At 41.4% G+C, this 22,687-nt stretch overlaps 1 protein-coding gene and 1 pseudogene across 3 annotated transcripts in view; both read left to right on the top strand.

Moving 5' to 3' along the window:
- Nucleotides 1-22,687, top strand: part of SPMIP7 (sperm microtubule inner protein 7) — a 62,488-nt gene that overhangs the window by 18,065 nt on the left and 21,736 nt on the right. For all 3 annotated transcript variants that reach the window (XR_009260625.1, XM_058725581.1, XM_058725580.1), the window contains exons 3-6: nucleotides 8,156-8,232; nucleotides 16,148-16,286; nucleotides 18,150-18,217; nucleotides 21,957-21,998. Coding sequence is in view for 2 of the 3 variants with exons in the window: in XM_058725581.1 (XP_058581564.1) it covers nucleotides 8,156-8,232; nucleotides 16,148-16,286; nucleotides 18,150-18,217; nucleotides 21,957-21,998 (326 nt within the window). In the remaining variant the exon portion in view is untranslated. The remainder of the gene's footprint in view (nucleotides 1-8,155; nucleotides 8,233-16,147; nucleotides 16,287-18,149; nucleotides 18,218-21,956; nucleotides 21,999-22,687) is intronic.
- On the top strand, nucleotides 5,223-6,243 carry LOC131508329 (2-hydroxyacyl-CoA lyase 1-like; annotated as a pseudogene).

The raw sequence follows: 22,687 nt of genomic DNA, 5'->3' as shown, positions 1-22,687 counted from the left end.
CCGTGAGTTCGAGCCCCGCGTCGGGCTCTGGGCTGATGGCTCGGAGCCTGGAGCCTGTTTCCGATTCTGTGTCTCCCTCTCTCTCTGCCCCTCCCCCGTTCATGCTCTGTCTCTCTCTGTCCCAAAAATAAATAAAAAAAAAAAACGTTGAAAAAAAAAAAATTTAAAAAAAAAAAAAAAAACATAAGAGACTCTTAAATATGGAGAACAAACAAGAGGTTACTGGAGGGGTTGTGGGAGGCGGGATGGGCTAAATGGGTAAGGGGCATTAAGGAATCTACTCCTGAAATCATTGTTGCACTATATGCTAACTAATTTTGGATGTAAATTTAAAAACAATAATATTAAAAAAAAAAGAATAAAACAAGTTATGGGGCGCCTGGGTGGTTCAGTTGGTTAAGCATCCAACTTCAGCTCAAGTCATGATCTCATAGTTTGTGGGTCCGAGCTCTGCATCAGGCTCTGTGCTGACAGCTCAGAGCCTAGATCCTGCTTCAGATTCTGTGTCTCCTTCTCTCTCTCTCTCTCTCTCTCTCTCTGCCCCTCCCCTGCTTGTGCATCCTCTCTCTCCCTCAAAAATTAATACATCAACATTAAAAACAAAGAATAAAACAAGTGTTAGCAACCAACAACCCAACGTTTAAAATAGGTACTCAATAGAAATTAATTTTCATGCCAAGAAGTAGGGGACTAGTTCCCATACTCAGGAGGAATGGTCAATGAAGAACACGGGACCTGGAAGTGGTGGACAGGAAGGAGCAAGCAGACAAGGATGTGTGCAAACACAACTATTACACACACGTTCCATACATTCAGATGGTGAAGGAAACCACAACCACAGACATGAGGAAAATGCATGGTGTAAACGGGACTCAAGAGGCCATTTATTTAGACATGAAAAACACGATACAATGAAAGATAAATGTATACACGTTTCAAAGCAGATCAGACACTGCAGGCTAAAAGATCAGCGAGGTTGAAAATGTAGCAACAGAAACTATCCAAAGTAAAACAGAAAATGTGTAAGTAAAACACCAGTTAGCTTGGGGATGATAGCAGGCCGTTTAACACGCGTGTAACTGACATTGCAGAAAAGAATGGAAAATGGGGGAAATATTTGGGCCAACAGTGGCCAGTGTTGTTCCTCATGATTTAAATCTACAGACCCAAGAAACTGAACAAGTGCCAAGCTGTAGAAAGATAAAGGACACTGTGCACCTAAGTTAAATTGCTGGAAAACAGGGATACAAAGGACATCCTGAAGCAGTTAGAGGAAAAAAATCCATTATACACAGAGGAGCACAGGTAAGAATGACAGCAGGCTCTTGTCCGAATCTGTGCTCGCTAGAAGAAAATGGACACATGTTTGCAATGTCAAAAGAAGTTCATTAAGAACACATTCATCAGCAACAACAAATTTCAAAAACGAAGGCAGAGTAGATATTTTCAGAAAAAGAAACCTGAGGCATCTACTGCCAACCGACCTAAGGAGGTTCTTCAGACAAAAGAATATAGTGTAGGTGGAAATTTGAGTTTGTTCAATGGAATGAAATTGAGGTCAAGAGACACAGTAAATGTGTGGTAAATAGAAAACGCTATTCTCCATTTTGAAATACTGCAAAATATCCTTTAATGTTTTTTTAAGTTTATTTATTTTGAGCGTGCATGAGAGAGAGAGAACAAGCAAGGGAGGGACAGAGAGAAGGAGAGAGACAGAATCCCACTAACAGTACAGAGCCTGATGCAGGGCTCGAACTCACGAACTGTGAGATCATGACCTGAGCTGAAGCCAACAGTCGGACACTTACCGGACTGAGCCACCCAGGTGCCCCAAAAAATATCATCGAATGTTTAAAGCAACAACAGTCGCAATGTATTTGGGGCATACAGCACATGTAGAAGTCCATCATATAACAATAGCACCCGGGAGGTCAGGATGAAAATAGGCGTATGATATTGTAAGTTTTTACACTATTCATGAAGTGGTGTAATATTATACTTTAAACCCTAGAATTAAAGACGTATAAAGTCTTAGAGTGACAGTAATAACAGAAGCCAATCAATCAATCATAAGCAATAAGCTAATAGGGGGAGACAAAATGAAATTCTACAAAGAAAAAAAAAACCTCAAATAATACAAAAGAAAGTAACAGAAAAGGAAAAGGAGGAGATGAAACCAACAGTAAATAAAGCTATATTGAAACCAAATTATGTCAAATGTTATATTAGATAAATTTAATGTAAGGAAATAGAAAGTCAGACATTTTTATGTTGGATAAAAAAAAATCAATACCCAACTATATGCTGACTACAAGAAAACCATGGTAAATAGAAATAAAAGTCAGACATGTTTATGTTGGATAAAATAATCAATACCCAACTATATGCTGACTACAAGAAAACCACGGTAAATAGAAATAGATAGGAGTGTGGGATGGGAAAATATCTACCATGCACGTTTTCTTACTAAGTTGTTTTGCGGTCTCAGTGCCATCCAAATCAATATCTTGTCTGTATCCACGTGGAGTTTGAGAAGTGCTTTATAAAAAGGATACAGAAAAGCAAAGGATCAGAAACGACCAAGACTGTTACTAACAAAAGGGAAAAAAAAATCAATACTCTCTCAGGATCAAAACTCTCAGCAAACTTGGAGACTTGGAGGGGACCTTCCTCAATCTGCGATGAAGCATCTGTGAAAGCCCTGAGGCTAAAGCAATGATGATGTAAGACTGAATGCTTTTCCCTTAATATCAGGAATAAGACAAAAGTGTCTGCTCTCACCACTATCATCTTCCATTTAGTGGAGGAGAGAGCTATTGCAGAAAAGCAAAAAACAAAACAAAAAAAGAAATAGAAATAAATCCATCTCTGGGTAGAGATGACATGATGGTATTTATTAAAAAATATCCTCAGAAATCTTCAAACCAACTGCTGGATGTAATCTTTAATTTCATGGGAGGCATAAGCTTATGGTTTATATGCAAAAGTCAATTGTAATGTTAAGTATCATAAGCAAACAACTGGAAAATGAAAGTTTAGAAGATTCCACTGACAATAGTACCAAAAACCACATAGGATTTAATAAAACACGTGCATTTTTTCACTGAGAACTATAGCATGTTACTGGGTGACATAAATTAACGAAGACACAAATAAATGGAAAGTAAGCCAGGTTCATTGGCTGGAAGGCTTGTTAATTTATTAAAACTTCCCCGATTGATCTCTAGATTCAATGCAGACCCTATAAAAATCCTGAGAAGATGTTTTGTGGAAATTGACCAGACGGATTATAAAATTTCTATGACATGAAAAGCCTAAAATAGCTGAAACAATTTTGAATAAAAATGAAGTTGGAGGATTTGTGCTCTCTGATTTTAGGTTTGACTGTGAAGTTGAAATAATCAGCACCAACTGGCAAAGTGATTGGCAAACCCATCAATGGAAAACAGTGTCCAGAAACGGAGCCATCTACTACATTGTCATTTGATTTTTAAAGAATGTGTCAAGGAGGCCTGGGTGTCTCAGTTGGCTAAGCGTCGCACTCCTGATCTCAGCCCAGGTCTTAATGTCAGGACTATCAGTTCAAGCCCTGCGTTGGGCTCCACACTGTGGTGAAGGTTACTTAAAAAAAAAAAAAAAAAAAATGGTGATATACTAAACATTTCAACTGAAAGGCAGAGATGATCAGAAGGGTTAAAAAAGCAAGACACAACTATATGCTATTTACAAGAGGTATGCTTTCAGTATGAAGATACAGATCAGCTGAAAGTAAGTGAATAGAAAGCATATTAGATGCACGTGATATATTCACTGTAATCATATGTGTAGCATAAAACAAATCTTCATATGTTTAAATGTATTGAAATAATTCTACTTGTGTTCTCAAACCACCACAGAGTTAAATTAAAAATAGTTCACCATGAGATGTTCAGGAAAGCATCAAATGTTTTAAAATGAAACATCACAATTCTGAACTATCCATGGGCCAAAGAAAAAAAATCACAAGAAAAATTAGAAAATGTTTTAAACTGAACAATGATGAAACTATAACATATTAAATCTTGTATGATGCAGTAAACACTGCTGAAAAGAACAATATTAGCCTTTTATCCTTATAGTAGAAAACAAGAAGATTCTGAAAATTAGTAATTAATAATTAAGACAAAAGAACTGTTAAATTAAACAAGAAGAAAGAGGGGAGCCTGGGTGTTTCAGTCAGCTGAACGTCTGACTTCGGCTCAGGTCATGATATCATGGTTTATGAATTCGAGCCCCCTGTCGGACTCTGTGCTGACAGCTCGGAGCCTGGAGCTTGCTTCGGATTCTGTGTCTCCCTCTCTCTCTGCCCCTCCCCACCTTGTGCTCTCTCTCTCTCTCTCTCTCAAAAAAAAAAAAAAAACCATTTTAAACAATTTTCTTAAAAAAGAAAGAGAATTAAAGAGTAGAGATCAGTGGAAAAGAGAAAAGCTACATGAGAGAAAACTTTAAACCAAAAGCTGTTTCTTTAGAAAGATCAAGGAAAGAGATCAATAAAAGACATTTTATTAGTACAATCAAGAAAAAGAGAGAGAACACATATTAGCAACATAGGAAATTAAAGAGTTTATTACTACTGATCCTGAAAGCAAAATAAGAAAATATCCTAAACTATATAGTTTGCCAATTCGTTTAGCATCTTAGGTTAAATGAACAAATTTCTTTACAAATACAACTTACCAAAATTGATACTAAATAAAATGGAACACCCCCGATTGATTATGAAATGAATGCCCCCGATTTATTAAAGGAATTTAATTTTTCTGATCAAAAATCTTCCCACACTGAAAACCCTAGAATCAGATGATTTCGTTGCTGAATTTTGTCCAACATCCTAGGAAGAAATCACATCAGTCTAATGTAAGTTATTTCAGAAAATAGAAGGCACACTTTCCAACTAGTTTTAGAGGTCTGACTTAACTAATATTTCTGAACCAGACAAAGACATTACAAAAATAAAAAAAGAGGAAATTACAGACTAATGTTCTTCATGTACAGAGACACAAAAATTATTACCAAGCATTAACATATCAAAACCAGTGATATATAAAAAGGTCAGTATATTATGATCAAAGGAGGTTTATGTCAAGAGTGAAAATATTTCCTTAACGTTCAAAACTCAATCAGTAATAATTCATCCTACTGGTAACCATCAGTATGTTCTCTATAGTTAAGAGTCTGTTTCTTGGTTTGCCTCTTTTTTCCCCCCTTTGCTTGTTTGTTTTGCTTCTTAAATTCCACCTGTGAGTGAAATCACATGGTTGATATCTGTACAGAAGAATTGGGGGATAAGGTAAGGCCTGCTGTGACTTTGCCGGGAGTCACCGATGTTCACCAAACAGCTTTTAGAACCATTTGATAGAAACACCAGGGCAGTGTCTTCCAGAGAGCAAGTGGTGGAAAACTCTGGGAGGAAAAAAAAAAAAAATGAAGAGCAGGGAAGATGCTTCCAAGAAATGTGTTAATGTAGGATGGAAGGAATCTGCCTGTCTTGTCTGATGGAGGAATGTAGGGGGCCGCCTCCTCCATGCTGGGTATAACCTCCAACGGGCCAAAATAGCACAGGAATTAGCTTCTCCCAAATCCCTGCCTGTGGGTGATTACACAGCCTTCTCCCATGCGCAAGAACAGGTACACAGAGACTGTTTTGTGGTACATGAAGGAGCAAATATAATGGACGCTGGACGCACTGTGCTTCCAAATGCCCTTCCTCGTCACAGGCTCGCTGCTGGCACCTTGGGAACGATGGGAGCCGGTTTGGGATTGGCCATTGCAGCCTCTACGTTGGCCAAGATAGAACCCAGGGCAGTGGGTCTTCTGCGTGGAAGGAGACAGTGTACTGGGGTCTTCTGCACCGAAGTGGAAACCATTTGCAGGCACAACTTGCCATTCGTACCTTTGGTGGTGATTCATAATGGAATTTGTCAAAGTGTCGGCGCGGACGCTTGGAACGAAATGTTAATATTTGGAGATGCTACTGCAGTGGCCCCTCCAGTCTGTCTTCTGCCAAACTCACATTATAAGCGAGTTATAACTGTGTTTTTTAGAGGCAAAGAGTATCTTGTACAAGCGCCAGAAGAACTCCAAAATTCACTGAGCCAGAGCGTGGCAGACACAACTAAACCCTCTTCTATCAATATCATGACTAAGCCATGAGCCATATGGAAGGCCCAGGATTTTCACTGGCTGGCCCACTGTAATACATAAATAAAGATGCCAGAGAGTGGTCTTGAGGAGTTTTCTCTTTCTTCTAAGATGGAATTTTATTTTCCACAGCAAAATTACTAAAATATTAAAATTAAAAACAATTTCTAAATGAAAAAAAATATATAGAGAATTCAGCCTAGCAACAGAACGATTACATGATTTCACTAGATGTAGCTTTTTAAAAAAAATTTTTTTAACGTTTATTTATTTTTGAGACAGAGAGAGAGAGAGCATGAACAGGGGAGGGTCAGAGAGAGGGAGACACAGAATCGGAAGCAGGCTCCAGGCTCTGAGCTGTCAGCACAGAGCCCGACGCGGGGCTCGAACCCACGGACCGCGAGATCATGACCTGAGCCGGAGTCGGATGCTTAACCGACTGAGCCACCCAGGCGCCCCTCACTGGATGTAGCTTTAATGAAATTTAAAGAAATACAACAAACAGGTTTAAACAGAGACTAGAAATAGGGGAAGGAGGAAGTGTTGTGAACAGGAAAGTGGACAGTGGTAGCATGGAAGGTAAAGATGGCAGACAGAATGAGAAAGTCTAGTATTTGCCTGATGGGAACTTCTTAAGAAGAGAATAAAGAGAATCCATTGGCAACAATGGATTGGGTAACAATGGATTGGGTAACAATGGAGATTTGTCCAAATTGGGGGAAGTTATGCATTCTGAGGTTAAAGAAACATAACGAGTCTTTAGCCAGCTGAAAAAATATACCTTCTCCTAAACACATTTTCTCTGTGGGAAAATCAAGATGAATATCCTAAATATTGCCGGAGGGTGGGGACGGGGACGCAGAATACTTGCAGACAATTATACTCCGTGTACTTCCAAAGCAACAATAACCATCCAGAAACCAATGAGGTGTAGGTAGTTTACCAAAGAATCATAGCCATTAAACTAGAATTCTAAATTCACCTGGAACAGTATTAAAAAGTGAAGATGAGTTAGTTAAGAAACAAAGCTAGAAGTTTGTATCCTTGAAAGAATTACTGAAAATTGAACTCCAGCCAAAGAGAGTGGAACCAGGAAAGAACAAATTGGGTACCAGAAGCAGAAGTAGACAAAAAACCACTGGTAAAATACTGTGGAAAATTTAAATGAATAGTAATACTTAAAGATTCTAATGACAATTAGAATATAATAATAATAATATATTATATATTTAATTAAATATATAATATAGTATTAAAATATAATTATATATAATATATATAATATATATTATATAAAATATATATATAATATAATATAATATAATATAATATAATATAATTATATAGTTAAAATTAATATTAATAATTATAATAATCAATGAATTTCAATGAAATAAGACAAAAGGTAGGAAAGGGGAAGTGTATCAGAGCTAATGTCCTATTGTTAAAAGACAAGTCACACAAGACTTAAAAAAGTTTTTTTTAAACGTTTATTTTTGAGAGAGACAGAGCATAAGTGGGGGAGGCGCAGGGAGAGGGGGAGACACAGAAACCAAAGCAAGCTTTGGGCTCTAACTCATGAATTGTGACATCATGACCAGAGCCGAAGTCAGACGCTTAACTGACTGAGCCACCCAGGCGCCCCTAGACTTTTTAAGATGTTTTATTTACATGGTGCTAAAAACATCATTTGCCAGCATTTAAAATTCAAGAGCTTTCTCATAAAAATGTGACTTTCCATTAACTTGAATACACATGTTGTAAATTTTAGCTTAATCACTTAGGAGACCATACATAGAAAGTAAGTTTCCAAGACAATTGAAGAAAGTAGGGAAGCATTAAGCCTGGTCCGTGGAAGGGGTGCTATGAAAGGAGAAAAATGGAGAACAAGGGAAAAAGAAAGCATGGTTGTAGAAAACATTAGCAATTCCCATGTGTATCTGATCTCCTTTCACTTATTATTCACACCTTCTAGGAGGATGGAGAATCACTTTTACAGCCAAACAGGAAATACAATGCGAAGGACTCATTTTACAAGTCCTCGACACAAAAGTAAGCATTTTTCCCAGTAGAGTTTTGATTTAAAAATGTATTTCTTCTGGGGCACCTGGGTGGCTCAGTTGGTTGAGTGCCTGACTCTTGATTTTGGCTTAGGTCATGATCCCAGGGTTGTAGGATCGAGCCCTGAGTCAGGCCCCACGCTCAGCACAGAGCCTGCTTGGGATTCTCTCTTTCTCTCTCTCTCCCTGTGCCCCTCCCCCTACTCTCTCTCTCTAAAATAACAAAATTAAAATTAAAATTAAAAATAAGGTATTTCTTTCATCTTTTGCGACACATCCCCCTTTGTGTCCACAATGTCCTGGATGCTGTGAGTAATTCAGAAAACATCAGACACAGATATTTACTCACACTGATGGCTGAAATAAAACAGGTCAAGGGAGAGTCTTAAAGAAAATCTACGGGTAATAGAAGCATAAAACCAAAACATAAAAGAAATGGTCAGTGAGAGGAGGAGATAAGAGTACAGCATCATAGAAAACAAGAGCAGAGAAAGCCTGAAGGGGTTCATTTACGCAGTCAGAAACCATATTCAGCTTTTGCGATGTGTCTGTGCCCTAGGCTGTGAGGTTCGTCAGGGAATAAGGCGGACGGAGATCTCTGCTCTCAAAGAGCTCTCATTCTAAAGGCAGACGGACAATAAGGACAGACATAACACATAAATAGCTCATATCCTAGAAGATGATGAGGCTGTAGAAACATAGAAGAGAAAAGGTAGAATGGGAAGAAGCATCTGGAGCGTCCTGTGTATGGACGGTAGGCTTCCGTAGTGAATAGGATGTGGGGAGGGGGGGCTCCTTAAGTGATGGGGTTTGAGAGCAGCTCGGAAGACATAAGGGACTGACTTGCAGATGTCTGGAACGAGCATTTTCCAGGCAGAGGGAATATACAGCTGTTTGGAAAGCCTGTGTCGGAAGTGTGCATAGGGTCAAGGAAGAGAGGGGGGCTAGGGTACCTGGAACAGAGTAAGGGGGACATTAGGAAGAGAAGATGGCAAAAAGCAGGGAGTGCCCAGAAGCAGATGTCCAGGGGCATTTTTTTTAATTTTTAATGTTTTTATTTATTTTTGAGACAGAGAGAGACAGAACATGAGCAGGGGAGGGGCAGACACAGAATCTAAAGCAGGTTCCAGGCTCTGAGCTTTCAGCACAGAGCTTGACGCGGGGCTCGAACTCACAGACTGTGAGATCATGACCTGAGCTGAAGTCGGATGCTTAACCAACTGAGCCAGCCAGGCGCCCCGACATTGTAACCAACTGTAAACACCAGGGCTTTACCTGTGAGGGAAGTGAAGGTCTAGCAGAGAAGTGGCAAGATCAGACTTGCACAGGAAAGCAACATGGTGGCCGCTGTGTCCCCAGCCAACTGATTGGGTCAGGGAGAATTGGGAGGCATCTCTAGAGGTCAGGTAAGGGCAGCTCGTTGGGAAGGTGGTAGGAAGGTGTCAGCCATGGCTGGCTCCTGGATGTGTTTTAAAAGTAGAGCCGACACAATGTCCACATTGGAGGTCGTGAGTGTCAGGGAAATAGGAGTCAAGAACAATTCCAAGGCTTTGGGCTAAGCAGCCGGATGGACATGAGATTGATTGCCATTCCTTCAACACGGTTGGAAGCAGGGGAGCGGGTTCAGAGGGAAAGGTCAGAAGCGCATTTTAGAAGTGCTGAATATAAAGATGTTTGTGAGACATCCAAGTGGCTAAGGCAAGTAGGCAGTGGGGTGTGCGGGTCTAGGGTTTGGGAGAAAGGTCCAAGCTAGAGAAATAAGTGTGTGTGTGTGTGTTGGGGGGGGGGGGGTCATGGCCTAGAGACAGGTGTGAACTGGCAGGCACGCAAAGGGTGTAGGGAGTGAAACTGCAAATGGCCAAGTACGATGAGCACTGGGAAGGGGTGATTGCAATTGCCCAGTGGGCTTTTTGAAGTCAGCAGGGCCACAGAGAGTGGAGAACCGACAAGGATGTGTGTGCACCCGGCAAAGCACTCCACCCGCCCCCCCAATCCCTCCCTCCCGACGCTGTGCTGAACCCCACTGACGTGCTGCAGATTCCAGCTTCGTGGTTTTCTTTCCTACCGATGGCACACCCAGCACCCAACAGGCTCATGAAATATACATATGATCGGATATTTTCCCAGGCGGCTTATAAAAATATAAAGAGTATATAAGAAACGTGGGATCAAAATCAGAATCATGCTTTCTCTCTCTCTCTCTCTTTCTCTGCAACTCTTGCTAGCAGAAGAAAGCAGCATCGGGGTATTTGTTGACGAACATGATGCCATTTTGTTCATAAAAATGTCACTGAGTAGCCCTTCCTCTTGTGTGTTTTGTGCCTAAGAAATGTTCTGGGAGATACCCGTCCGTTGTGCAAGCTTGGGTTTCAATCATCTTTGCTTAGCTTGCATCGAGTTGAAAATGAACGCTTTGTAAAGAATGTTACTTCAAGCCCGTTTTGCGGCTGAGCTGGGGGGAGGAGAGGCAAATTCGATTTGAACATACACTTGCAGATTCAAAGGCAAAATCCTACTTTTTTTTTTTTCTGTGAACAGTGCCAGTTTTTAATTAGGGATGATTTTCGTTCTAACCCCTATTTCAGCCTACAACAGATGAGTCAGCAAAATCGCTAACTCGTTGTTGGAATTAGGATGCCGCATTGTCTGAAGTCAGCGCCCCATGGCCTGAATCGCTTGTGTAGACCATGGGTGTTATAAGTCTGTATGGCAAGTTTGCAACAAGATCACATGCATTGTCTCCCCATTGTAAAACGACTTCAAAAAGTATGGGAACCTTCATTTCTACACAGTTCTTTTCATTGGTATCTCGGCCACAGCTTCTTATTTGCCTTACAAAGAATGTTGTTCGTGTGTGAGCCTTCATTAATTCCAAGTGGTAAAAATATCTACCCTGTTAAAATAGGCTGGATCTTGGGGCACCTGGGTGGCTTGGTCGGTCAAGTGTCTGACTTCGGCTCAGGTCATGATCTCACGGTCCGTGCGTTTGAGCCCCATGTCGGGCTCTGTGCTGACAGCTCAGAGCCCGGAGCTTGCTTCGGATTCTGTGTCTCCTCTCTCTCTGCCCCTCCCCCGTTCATTCTCTCTCTCTCTCTCTCTCTCTCTCAGCCTCCCAAAATTAAAATAAACGTTAAAAAAAAATAGGCTGCATCTTTTTAGCAACTCATGAGAAAACAAATGACTGTACTAATTCGTATGACTGTTCTAATGAAGATGACCGTACTAATTTATACTGTTTACCAAGCTGCGATGCTTTAAGAGCACTACTCAAAAAAGCCAAATAAACTTCATTGACATTGAAAAAAGAAGAAATACATGATATGGAGCTGGATTCCGGAACCATAGAGCAAGTTGAGAAAAGAGCTCTGGAGAAGATGTCGACAGCCTGGGGGCCGGTGGTGAGATCCCCGGTTCTACCTGCCATCTCTGGGGCTTTGGCAGCCTGCAGTCTTTGGGGCCCTCAATTTTCTCATCTTAAAAATGAAGGATTACAACTAAATGGCCTCTGATTTCCTCTCTGGCTTTTGATTTTATCCCCTATTGTATTTTTTTTGAATGTTTATTTATTTTTGAGGGGGGCAGGTAGGGGCAGAGAGAGAGGGAGACACAGAATCCGAAGCACGCTCCAGGCTCTGAGCTGTCAGCACAGAGCCTGACATGGGGCTTGAACCCATGAACTGTGAGATCATGACCTGAGCCGGAGTCAGACACTTAACTGACTGAGCCACCCAGGAGCCCCTGTATGTTGTTTCTTATCTGCTCTTTTATCCCAAGCACCTAGCACAGTGCTTGAAATATAGTAATTTCCAAATAAATATTTGTTTGGAGTCTATTTGCCTGCATCGATCATGTATATCTGTCAAAAAGAGCAGAACTTTCAAAACTTGAAATACCATCTAATGGTACCTTTAGATCCAAATCCTAGGTATACAATCCTCGCACTTACTAAGATGGCTGGACTCCTTGTACCATTGGTGTGGTGGGACAACGGGAACGTGGCTCACTCTTCAGAGGCAGATAATCTGCATTTGCATCCTGACGTCGAGCACCAGTAGCTGAGCGACCTTGAGCAAACAAATTCCATTCTCTAAGCCATCGTTTGTTTATTTGTTAACGGTCTTTCGGCTCTGCTGCGAAGGTCAAATGATTTTTCTTTTTTGTCAACTATAAGATGTATATAAATAGGTGCATTGGTTTTCCACTGCTGTATAGCAGATGACCACACATAAATCAGCTTTAGACCATAAGACTGTGGTCAGAATGTAAGCGTGCCCCAACGGGGTTCAAGACTTGGGGTTTCTCAGGCTAGAATAATTGGACAGTCAGCGGGGGCTGGATCCTTGTCTCCCAGGAGCACTGAGATTGCTGGCAGAATTCCATTCGTTCCAGCTGCTGGGCTCGTGAGATGTGTCTTCAAGGACAGCTGAAGAGTGTCTGATGTGTTCTTGTCTCTTTTTAGGAGGCACCTGTTTAGGTCAGACCTACTTAGGAAAGCCCACCTTTGGATTCACTCAAAGTCAACCAGTTAGGGGCCTTAATCACATGGGCACAATCCCTTTGCCATATAAAGTTGCCATACAAAGTATCGCAGGAGTGATCTCTTGTCATACTTACCCGCTCTGCCCACGCCAGACGGGAGGTAGTTATTTTTATTTATTTATTTATTTATTTTTTATGTTTCCATGTTTTACTCATTTAATGCTCAGAGCACTTATAAGGTTTTTTTGTTTGTTTGTTTTTATTTATTTATTTATTTATTTATTTTATTTTTTTTTTAATATATGAAATTTACTGTCAAATTGGTTTCCATACAACACCCAGTGCTCATCCCAAAAGGTGCCCTCCTCAATACCCATCACCCACCCTGCCCTCCCTCCCACCCCCCATCAACCCTCAGTTTGTTCTCAGTTTTTAACAGTCTCTTATGCTTTGGCTCTCTCCCACTCTAACCTCTTTTTTTTTTTTTTTTCCTTCCCCTCCCCCATGGGTTTCTGTTACGTTTCTCAGGATCCACATAAGAGTGAAACCATATGGTATCTGTCTTTCTCTGTATGGCTTATTTCACTTAGCATCACACTCTCCAGTTCCATCCACGTTGCTACAAAAGGCCATATTTCATTTTTTCTCATTGCCACGTAGTATTCCATTGTATATATAAACCACAATTTCTTTATCCATTCATCAGTGGATGGACATTTAGGCTCTTTCCATAATTTGGCTATTGTTGAGAGTGCTGCTATAAACATTGGGGTACAAGTGCCCCTATGCATCAGTACTCCTATATCCCTTGGATAAATTCCTAGCAGTGCTATTGCTGGGTCATAGGGTAGGTCTATTTTTACTTTTCTGAGGAACCTCCACACTGCTTTCCAGAGTGGCTGCACCAATCTGCATTCCCACCAACAGTGCAAGAGGGTTCCCGTTTCTCCACATCCTCTCCAGCATCTATAGTCTCCTGATTTCTTCATTTTGGCCACTCTGACTGGCGTGAGGTAGTATCTGAGTGTGGTTTTGATTTGTATTTCCCTGATAAGGAGCGACGTTGAACATCTTTTCATGTGCCTGTTGGCCATCCGGATGTCTTCTTTAGAGAAGTGTCTATTCATGTTTTCTGCCCATTTCTTCACTGGGTTATTTGTTTTTCAGTGTGGAGTTTGATGAGCTCTTTATAGATTTTGGATACTAGCCCTTTGTCCGATGTGTCATTTGCAAATATCTTTTCCCATTCCGTTGGTTGCCTTTTAGTTTTGTTGGTTGTTTCCTTTGCTGTGCAGAAGCTTTTTATCTTCATAAGGTCCCAGTAATTCACTTTTGCTTTTAATTCCCTTGCCTTTGGGGATGTGCCGAGTAAGAGATTGCTACGGCTGAGGTCAGAGAGGTCTTTTCCTGCTTTCTCCTCTAAGGTTTTGATGGTTTCCTGTCTCACATTCAGGTCCTTTATCCATTTTGAGTTTATTTTTGTGAATGGTGTGAGAAAGTGGTCTAGTTTCAACCTTCTGCATGTTGCTGTCCAGTTCTCCCAGCACCATTTGTTAAAGAGACTGTCTTTTTTCCATTGGATGTTCTTTCCTGCTTTGTCAAAGATGAGTTGGCCATACGTTTGTGGGTCTAGTTCTGGGGTTTCTATTCTATTCCATTGGTCTATGTGTCTGTTTTTATGCCAATACCATGCTGTCTTGATGATTACAGCTTTGTAGTAGAGGCTAAAGTCTGGGATTGTGATGCCTCCTGCTTTGGTCTTCTTCTTCCAAATTACTTTGGCTATTCGGGGCCTTTTGTGGTTCCATATGAATTTTAGGATTGCTTGTTCTAGTTTTGAGAAGAATGCTGGTGCAATTTTGATTGGGATTGCATTGAATGTGTAGATAGCTTTGGGTAGTATTGACATTTTGACAATATTTATTCTTCCAATCCATGAGCAGGGAATGTCTTTCCATTTCTTTATATCTTCTTCAATTACCTGCATAAGCTTTCTATAGTTTTCAGCATACAGATCTTTTACATCTTTGGTTAGATTTATTCCTAGGTATTTTATGCTTCTTGGTGCAATTGTGAATGGGATCAGTTTCTTTATTTGTCTTTCTGTTGCTTCATTGTTAGCGTATAAGAATGCAACTGATTTCTGTACATAGATTTTGTATCCTGCAACTTTGCTGAATTCATGTATCAGTTCTAGCAGACTTTTGGTGGAGTCTATCGGATTTTCCATGTATAATATCATGTCATCTGCAAAAAGCGAAAGCTTGACTTCATCTTTGCCAATTTTGATGCCTTTGATTTCCTTTTGTTGTCTGATTGCTGATGCTAGAACTTCCAGCACTATATTAAACAACAGCGGTGAGAGTGGGCATCCCTGTCGTGTTCCTGATCTCAGGGAAAAAGCTCTCAGTTTTTCCCTGTTGAGGATGATGTTAGCTGTGGGCTTTTCATAAATGGCTTTTATGATCTTTAAGTATGTTCCTTCTATCCCGACTTTCTCAAGGGTTTTTATTAAGAAAGGGTGCTGGATTTTGTCAAAGGCCTTTTCTGCATCGATTGACAGGATCATATGGTTCTTCTCTTTTTTTTTTGTTAATGTGATGTATCACGTTGATCGATTTGCGAATGTTGAACCAGCCCTGCATCCCAGGAATGAATCCCACTTGATCATGGTGAATAATTCTTTTTATATGCTGTTGAATTCGATTTGCTAGTATCTTATTGAGAATTTTTGCATCCATATTCATCAGGGATATTGGCCTCTAGTTCTCTTTTTTTACTGGGTCTCTGTCTGGTTTAGGAATCAAAGTAATACTGGCTTCATAGAATGAGTCTGGAAGTTTTCCTTCCCTTTCTATTTCTTGGAATAGCTTGAGAAGGATAGGTATTATCTCTGCTTTAAACGTCTGGTAGAACTCCCCTGGGAAGCCATCTGGTCCTGGACTCTTATTTGTTGGGAGATTTTTGATAACCGATTCAATTTCTTCGCTGGTTATGGGTCTGTTCAAGCTTTCTATTTCCTCCTGATTGAGTTTTGGAAGAGTGTGGGTGTTTAGGAATTTGTCCATTTCTTCCAGGTTGTCCAATTTGTTGGCATATAATTTTTCATAGTATTCCCTGATAATTGTTTGTATCTCTGAGGGATTGGTTGTAATAATTCCATTTTCATTCATGATTTTATCTATTTGGGTCATCTCCCTTTTCTTTTTGAGAAGCCTGGCTAGAGGTTTGTCAATTTTGTTTATTTTTTCAAAAAACCAACTCTTGGTTTCGTTGATCAGACGGGAGGTAGTTATATATGATATGTACCCCTGGGGGGCAGGAATCTTGGCGGACACCTTAGAATTACCTGCCTGCCATGAGACCACGATGACTCATACCAATTGCAATATGCATTTTTCATAAAATATCATTATTTAATTTCACAGAGCTTATGAAGTTGTTCCTTGGGATAAGATGCTACCACCAAAACTCGATCCAGAAGAAACAACGGTGGAAAAAGCTGCTGACCCGATTTCACAGTGCTTTACACGGAAAAGATATGAAGGGGTACCAGCAATAACCCAGGTCAGTGATCAGGGACCTTAATTGCACAGGCATCATTCCTTTTCCTATATATAAAGTTGCATTTTCGCAACCATGCATTTATTTCTAAGCTGAAGTCCAAAACTTTAATACTCATTCTATTGTAAGAAATATGGAAAGCACGCATAAATATGTACACTTATGGAACTGAGTTCCCTGTTTTGATATTTTAACATTGTCTATGTTAGACTTTTTTCTAAAGTTGATTTATTTTGAGAAAGAGAAAGAGCACACAGCACAAGCGAGGGAGGGGCAGAGAGAGAGAGAGAGAGAGAGAGAGAATCCCAAGCAGGCTCCATGACAGTGCGGAGCCGGACACAGGGCTCGATCTCACGAACCGTGAGATCATGACCTCAGTCGAGATCAAGGACTTGGATGCTCAACCAACTGAGCCAACGCATCACTTTTATGAAGTGAAAGCCACGCTCCTTGACAGGCCATGTCTCCAGTTCTATTATTTGCCCCCACTCAGCCTCCCCTCTTCCCCCCGCTGCCCCGCCCCCCGACACTGTGTTCCTCTTGCTTCTCCAGTCCCACCCCCACACCGCGCTCTACCGCGTCACTTTCTACGCGGAACCTCAGTGGAGTCCTCATGGGCCATGCTCTTCCTCAACACGCCATGTTGTTTTGCAAACAGGGCTCCATTGCCTTCAGTATTCCATTTTTTCCAGGCTAAATCCCATGAATCTTTCAGGTGTTATCTTGGACCTCACTTTTACCTTTCCAACCCTGGATTAGATGTCCCTGCTCTGTGCCTGCAAAGCATCTAGCTCCTCCTTCCATTGACCTCTCTTCCTTTGGTTCTGTTCCTTGCCCTGCAGAAGTCTGACAAGCACTGGGGCCACCTCTCATAATGTAGCTCTTTCCGATGTAAAATAGCATAGCACTAAAGAGGAAGATTATTCTATTGACATACGGTTCTAACCAGGGGCTCTTAAGAGGTTCATGAACCACAGGGTGAGAAGCCCACATTATTTTGAAAAACTTTTTTGGCTTTTATAGAGAAAAATGGCAGCGAGAGAGGAAAAACATGGCTACAATAATATAAAGTCTCGGCACGGGATTCGCACGTGCCTTGATTCTTACGGCTGTTTTTAAGAATCTCTCACCTACTTTAAAATATTTTTACATCTTTTGAAAATTGGTCACTTTTTCAACGTATCTTTGGCATTTAATTAATCATACCAGGATCAGAAGTTCTCCCCGGCAAGATGAGGTTCAAAGCTCAGGGTCTGGGCAGGACTGAAAAGGGGAGACCAGCCTGGGACTGCAGAGAGTGAACCTAGGTGGATCCAAGTGAAACATAATCTCTGGGATGAAAACAAAAATGAGACCTTTTCTGGGGCACTTGGGTGGCTTGGTTGGTTAAACATCCGACTCTGGCTCAGGTCACGATCTCACAGTTTGGGGGTTCGAGCCCCCCCATCGGGCTCTGTGCTGACAGCTCGGAGCCTGGAGCCTGCTTCAGATTCTGTGTGTCTCTCTCTCTCTCTCTGCCCCCTCCCCACTCATGCTCTATCTCTCTCTCTTTCAAAAATAAATTAAAATGTCAAAAACAAAAAAATGAGACCTTTGTCAGGACTTCAATCCAAAGGAGTTGGATGAGGCAAATTCCAGCTGTGGGAAAACAAACCAGGAAACTGTGGGTCTGAGAGCAGAGCAGAGACCAGAGGGGCTCTGGGGCAAACCCCCAAAGTGTTAAGGATGCTTGGGGGGTGCGTTCTGTTGGGAGCCTGGGGCTTACCATTGATGCGCTGGGGACTGTTAAGAGCGCTGGAGATTATATATGAGAATTTACGGTAACTTGTTCATTAACTATGTCCTTCATTTTGATGCCCATTTTAGATGGTTGGTGGACTCTGGGACAGATTTCAAACAAGATCTTTCTTGGTACCCATCAAGCCAGTGACTTTGTAAGTTTTATCTCCTCATGATCTCGTTACTAAATTTTTCACTAAAACATCTTTGTCATTAATATATCTGTGCTCCATGGGGCGCCTGGGTGGCTCAGTCGGTTGAGCGTCCGACTTCAGCTCAGGTCATGATCTTGTGGTCTGCGAGTTCGAGCCCCGTGTTGGGCTCTGTGCTGACAGCTCAGAGCCTGGAGCCTGCTTCAGATTCTGTGTCTTCCTCTCTCTCTGCCCCTCCTCTGCTCATGCTCTGTCTCTTTCTGTCTCAAAAATAAATAAACATTTAAAAAAATTAAAAAAAAATATGTCTGGTGCTCCAGCCCGCGGGTGAGAGAGGGGCTGAGGGGCGTATCCTCTGGAGAATATTCCAGAGACCTCAGACTTCCATCCCTGGGACAGGAAAGAGAACCCAAATCTGTCTCAGTTGCTCAGCGATGCCTGTCTGCCTTTTCTTACACCTCCTTAAAATTTAGACTATGAAATATACCACAACTATTTAAAAATAAATTGTCCTTTAAAAATGAATTTTTATATCAGTAAAAAAAAAAAGATGAGGTGAAAATGTGCCAAATTATAATCGAGTTGAACTGCCGCGTCTACTGTTACAAATAGTGACAATATTGAGAAAAATGTTGTCTTGTCAGCAAACTTAGATTTTGCCGAGCCGTATTCTAAAAATAATGTGTAATTTTCTTGATAAGGATCGTTTAAAATATGTTTTGCCAATGTGTAAAACATCCCAATATAAAAAATAAATTCCAGTGTATATGTTGAACGGCAGTCATTTTTTTAAAAAAGAGTATGACACTCAAAAAATATAAGACTCTCGAAAACAAAGCAAGCTGATGTTGCTGGTGATCATATTCAAATATCTTTTAAAAGAATAAAGATGGAAGGCATTGGTACCCGTTCTTACATTACATGAGCGCTAACAAAAATACCTTATTAGCATCTTATTTACATCATGTGGTGAAATGGCAGATCACTCACGCAGATGATAAAAATTTGTATTCCGGTTTGTACGAATCATTGCATTTTTTAAATAAGAAACCATCGGATGAATGAAAAGCTTTATGTCTTAGTCGGTAGGCCACATCTCTGAACTTTCAAGAATGCCGCTCATCCTGCAACCTTCGTCTATGCAAAGGTTGCACTGAGGGTCCCACACTAAAACCTGTATGGGAATGTTTCTGCGGCTATGCTCATAGTGCCAAAACCTAGAAACAACAAAGGTATCTTTCAATAGGCCAGTGGAAAAGTATACACTGGATGGGATAAACATATACATGAGTATACAACCAATATTTTAAGGTTTATTTGTTCTTAATAGAGAGAGAGTTATAAGACAGAGACAGAGCACAAGCAAGGGAGGGCCAGAGAGAGGGAGACACAGAATCTGAACGAGGCTCCAGGCTCCGAGCTGTTGGCACAGAGCCCGACGTCGGGCTCGAACTCATGGACCGAGAGATCATGACCTGAGTTGAACTCAACCTACTGAGCCACCCAGGCGCCCCGGTGTGTGTGAATCTTAAATGCATTTTGCTCAGTGAAAATAGCCAAACTGAAAAGGTCACATATTGTATGACTCCATTTATATGACATTTAGAAAAGGCAAAACCACAGGAAGGGGATAGAAAAATGGCGGCCAGGAGTTGGGAAGGGGGAAAGGGATGTGCATGGAGAGCCTATAAGGGGAACATTTAGGGTCATGAACTGTTCTGTATGGTTCTGTGATGGTGGCCACATGACTCTTGTGTTTGTGAAACCCAGAGAACTAACCACCACAAAGAACAAAGTTTACTGAAGGCAACGTGAACTAAGTACGTACATGGAAACACCGATACGTATCTACATACATTCCTGCCCAGGGTGCTGGGGGAATCCAGGATGGAATGCAGATTGTGACAAATGAATCTGTGCTACAAATAAATGACATGACTACACTTGAGTGGATGGGGGCAAAACTGGGTGGTCTTAAAAAAAGCTGGGCCCTAATAAATTTGGAAATAGTATTTTGACCGAAAAATGTAAGGCTAAAGACAAAAGGAATGCATGGCATATAAGCGCTATACTCCAGGTGGTACGTGTGTACCCGCAGGGTGTGTTCCCGCAGGGAAGTGGGTTGGTGATTCTAATACTTCTGACATATAGGGTTGAACAAAATGAAACTTTTGGTGGGTAACAGGAGGCAAGTTTCACGCTGTCAGGAGGAAATACGGGTAAGTAGGGGAGAAAGGCTAAGAGATGATCAGGACGTATCCTGTGAACTCACGTTTACTTTAACACAGATAGCAGATACAGAAATAGACATAAATATGCGGGTATACACAGACTCCTACACATCCACCCATCCCTAGCTCTGTCCGCTCAGAGGACCTGGGAGCAGGGACACCCCAGCAGCCACAACCATATCTAGCACCCACATGCTGGCTTTGAATCACCATTTTCCGATCAAAGAAATTGTGAGACCCTTGGAGAAATGGCTGATTCTGGGGTGGGTGTGGGGAAAATATAAAACAGACCTGGAGTTCCTTGTGAGGCTGTAAATAACGGGGATCTTGTGCAAGTCACTGAACTCCGTGCTATGGCCGTTTCAACTCCACCATGGAGGATTAGACTGGATGGTCAGTAGGATCCACTCAACGTGAAGATTCTGTGTCTCAGCAAACCAGGGGCTTTGCCAAATATTGCCCCACCAATCACTAAGGAGGTGTGCAGCAAAAGGGAAACCTAGGGGGCGCCTGGGTGGCTCAGTCGGTTAAGCGGTTAAGTGTCTGACTCTTGATCTCAGCTCAGGCATTGATCTCAGGGTCATGAGCTGAAGCCCCATGTTGGGCTCTGTGCTAAGCGTGAAGCCTCCTTAAAAAATAGGGGGTGGGGGTAACCCAAGAGGGGAGCCTCTGAAATAGGGCTAAAGAGAGCAAGCAAAGGGGCGCCTGGGTGGCTCAGTTGGTTGGGCGTCCGACTTCGCCTCAGCTCATGATCTCACAGTTCGTGGGTTCAAGCCCCGCATCGGGCTCTGTGCTGACAGCTCAGAGCCTGGAGCCTGCTTCGGATTCTGTGTCTCCCTCTCTCTCTGCTCCTCCCCTGCTCACATGCTGTCTCTCTCAAAAATAAAGATTGAAAAAAATTAAAAAAAAAAAAAGAGAGCAAGCAAAGACATGTGTGTCCATGACACTTGGAGTCAGTTTATCCTGCTTTGGCTTTTCACTTAAAACTACATCTTTAAATCACCTCTGTTTACCATTGCAAACTTTTATGTTATTATTTTATTTTATTTTATTTTATTTTATTTTATCTTATTTTATGTTATCTTATTTTATGTTATTTTATGTTATGTTATGTTATGTTATTTTATTTTATTTAAGTTTATTTATTTACTTTGAAAGAGAGAGAGAGAGAGAGAGAGAGAGAGAGAGAGAGATTGAGAGCGAGCTAGGGAGGGGCCGAGAGGGAGAGAGAGAATCCCAAGCAGACTCCACACTGCCAACACAGAACCCAACATGGGGTTTGAACTCACAACTGTGGAATCATGACTTGAGCCAAAATCCCGAGTCGGATGCTTACCTGACTGAGCCACCCAGGCGCCCCTACATTACAAACTTTTAGAGGTTAATTCCCAGGAGGTATCTCCAAAGAGATTAAATCCCAGGAGGTATCAATAAGAGAAATACTGTAACCCTTGGATGCTTATTAAGTGAACATCACTAACTCCATTGTGCACATTTTCTCTTTCTCTAAGTGTGAGTCCAAGTTCCAGAAGCAAATACATCCCTCTTTATACGTAAGTGATACTGTTTCTTAATGTTTTAAAAATTACTAGATTTACATCTAAATTGTAATTGCTTTCAGCTCAGTCATGTCTGTAATTTATTGTTTAAGACAATTTATACTTTCGAACAGAGTTCTAACGTTTTGCCAGCCCAGAGCCTGCTTAATGTCAGGACTTTCATCACAGATTTGTTAAAGATTATGATAAAAGAAAGAAAGGGGGAGCGACATTTTTTCTGTTTCCCCAAATTGGTTATTTTATGAAGTAAAATACCCTGGATGCTCCTAATATTGGGTGTTGTCAACCAGAAAGGCTTTTATACTCGATGCGGAAGATATGACGTGCTCCCTAACACTAAGTACGGGAAAATGTGTCTCCTTTTTCTTCTGAGTTTAAATGTGGCTCTCCATGGAGAAGTCGCAAGACTTCTCACCGTGTCCTCACAGTAGTAGGGCTGTGTGGGCCCCCTAATCCCACTCCCGATGGCTTCGCCCTCGTGACCTGAGCTCCTCACACCTCCTGCTCCCGTCACCTTTGGACATTAGGATTTCAACACAGGAATACGGGAGGAGCATAAACCTTCAGGTCATGGTGCCTTGGAACAGAGTAAATCCAAGAAAATGGAGGTCCTGGGCCTTTAATCTTTGCCCTTGCTGCCGCCATTACTGTTGCCTCTTCTGCCCTACGATGGAGCTGACTAC

Source organism: Neofelis nebulosa, chromosome 4 (genome assembly GCF_028018385.1).
Source record: "Neofelis nebulosa isolate mNeoNeb1 chromosome 4, mNeoNeb1.pri, whole genome shotgun sequence".
Taxonomy (NCBI): Eukaryota; Metazoa; Chordata; class Mammalia; order Carnivora; family Felidae; genus Neofelis; species Neofelis nebulosa.
This window is presented reverse-complemented; position numbering and strand designations above follow the sequence as displayed.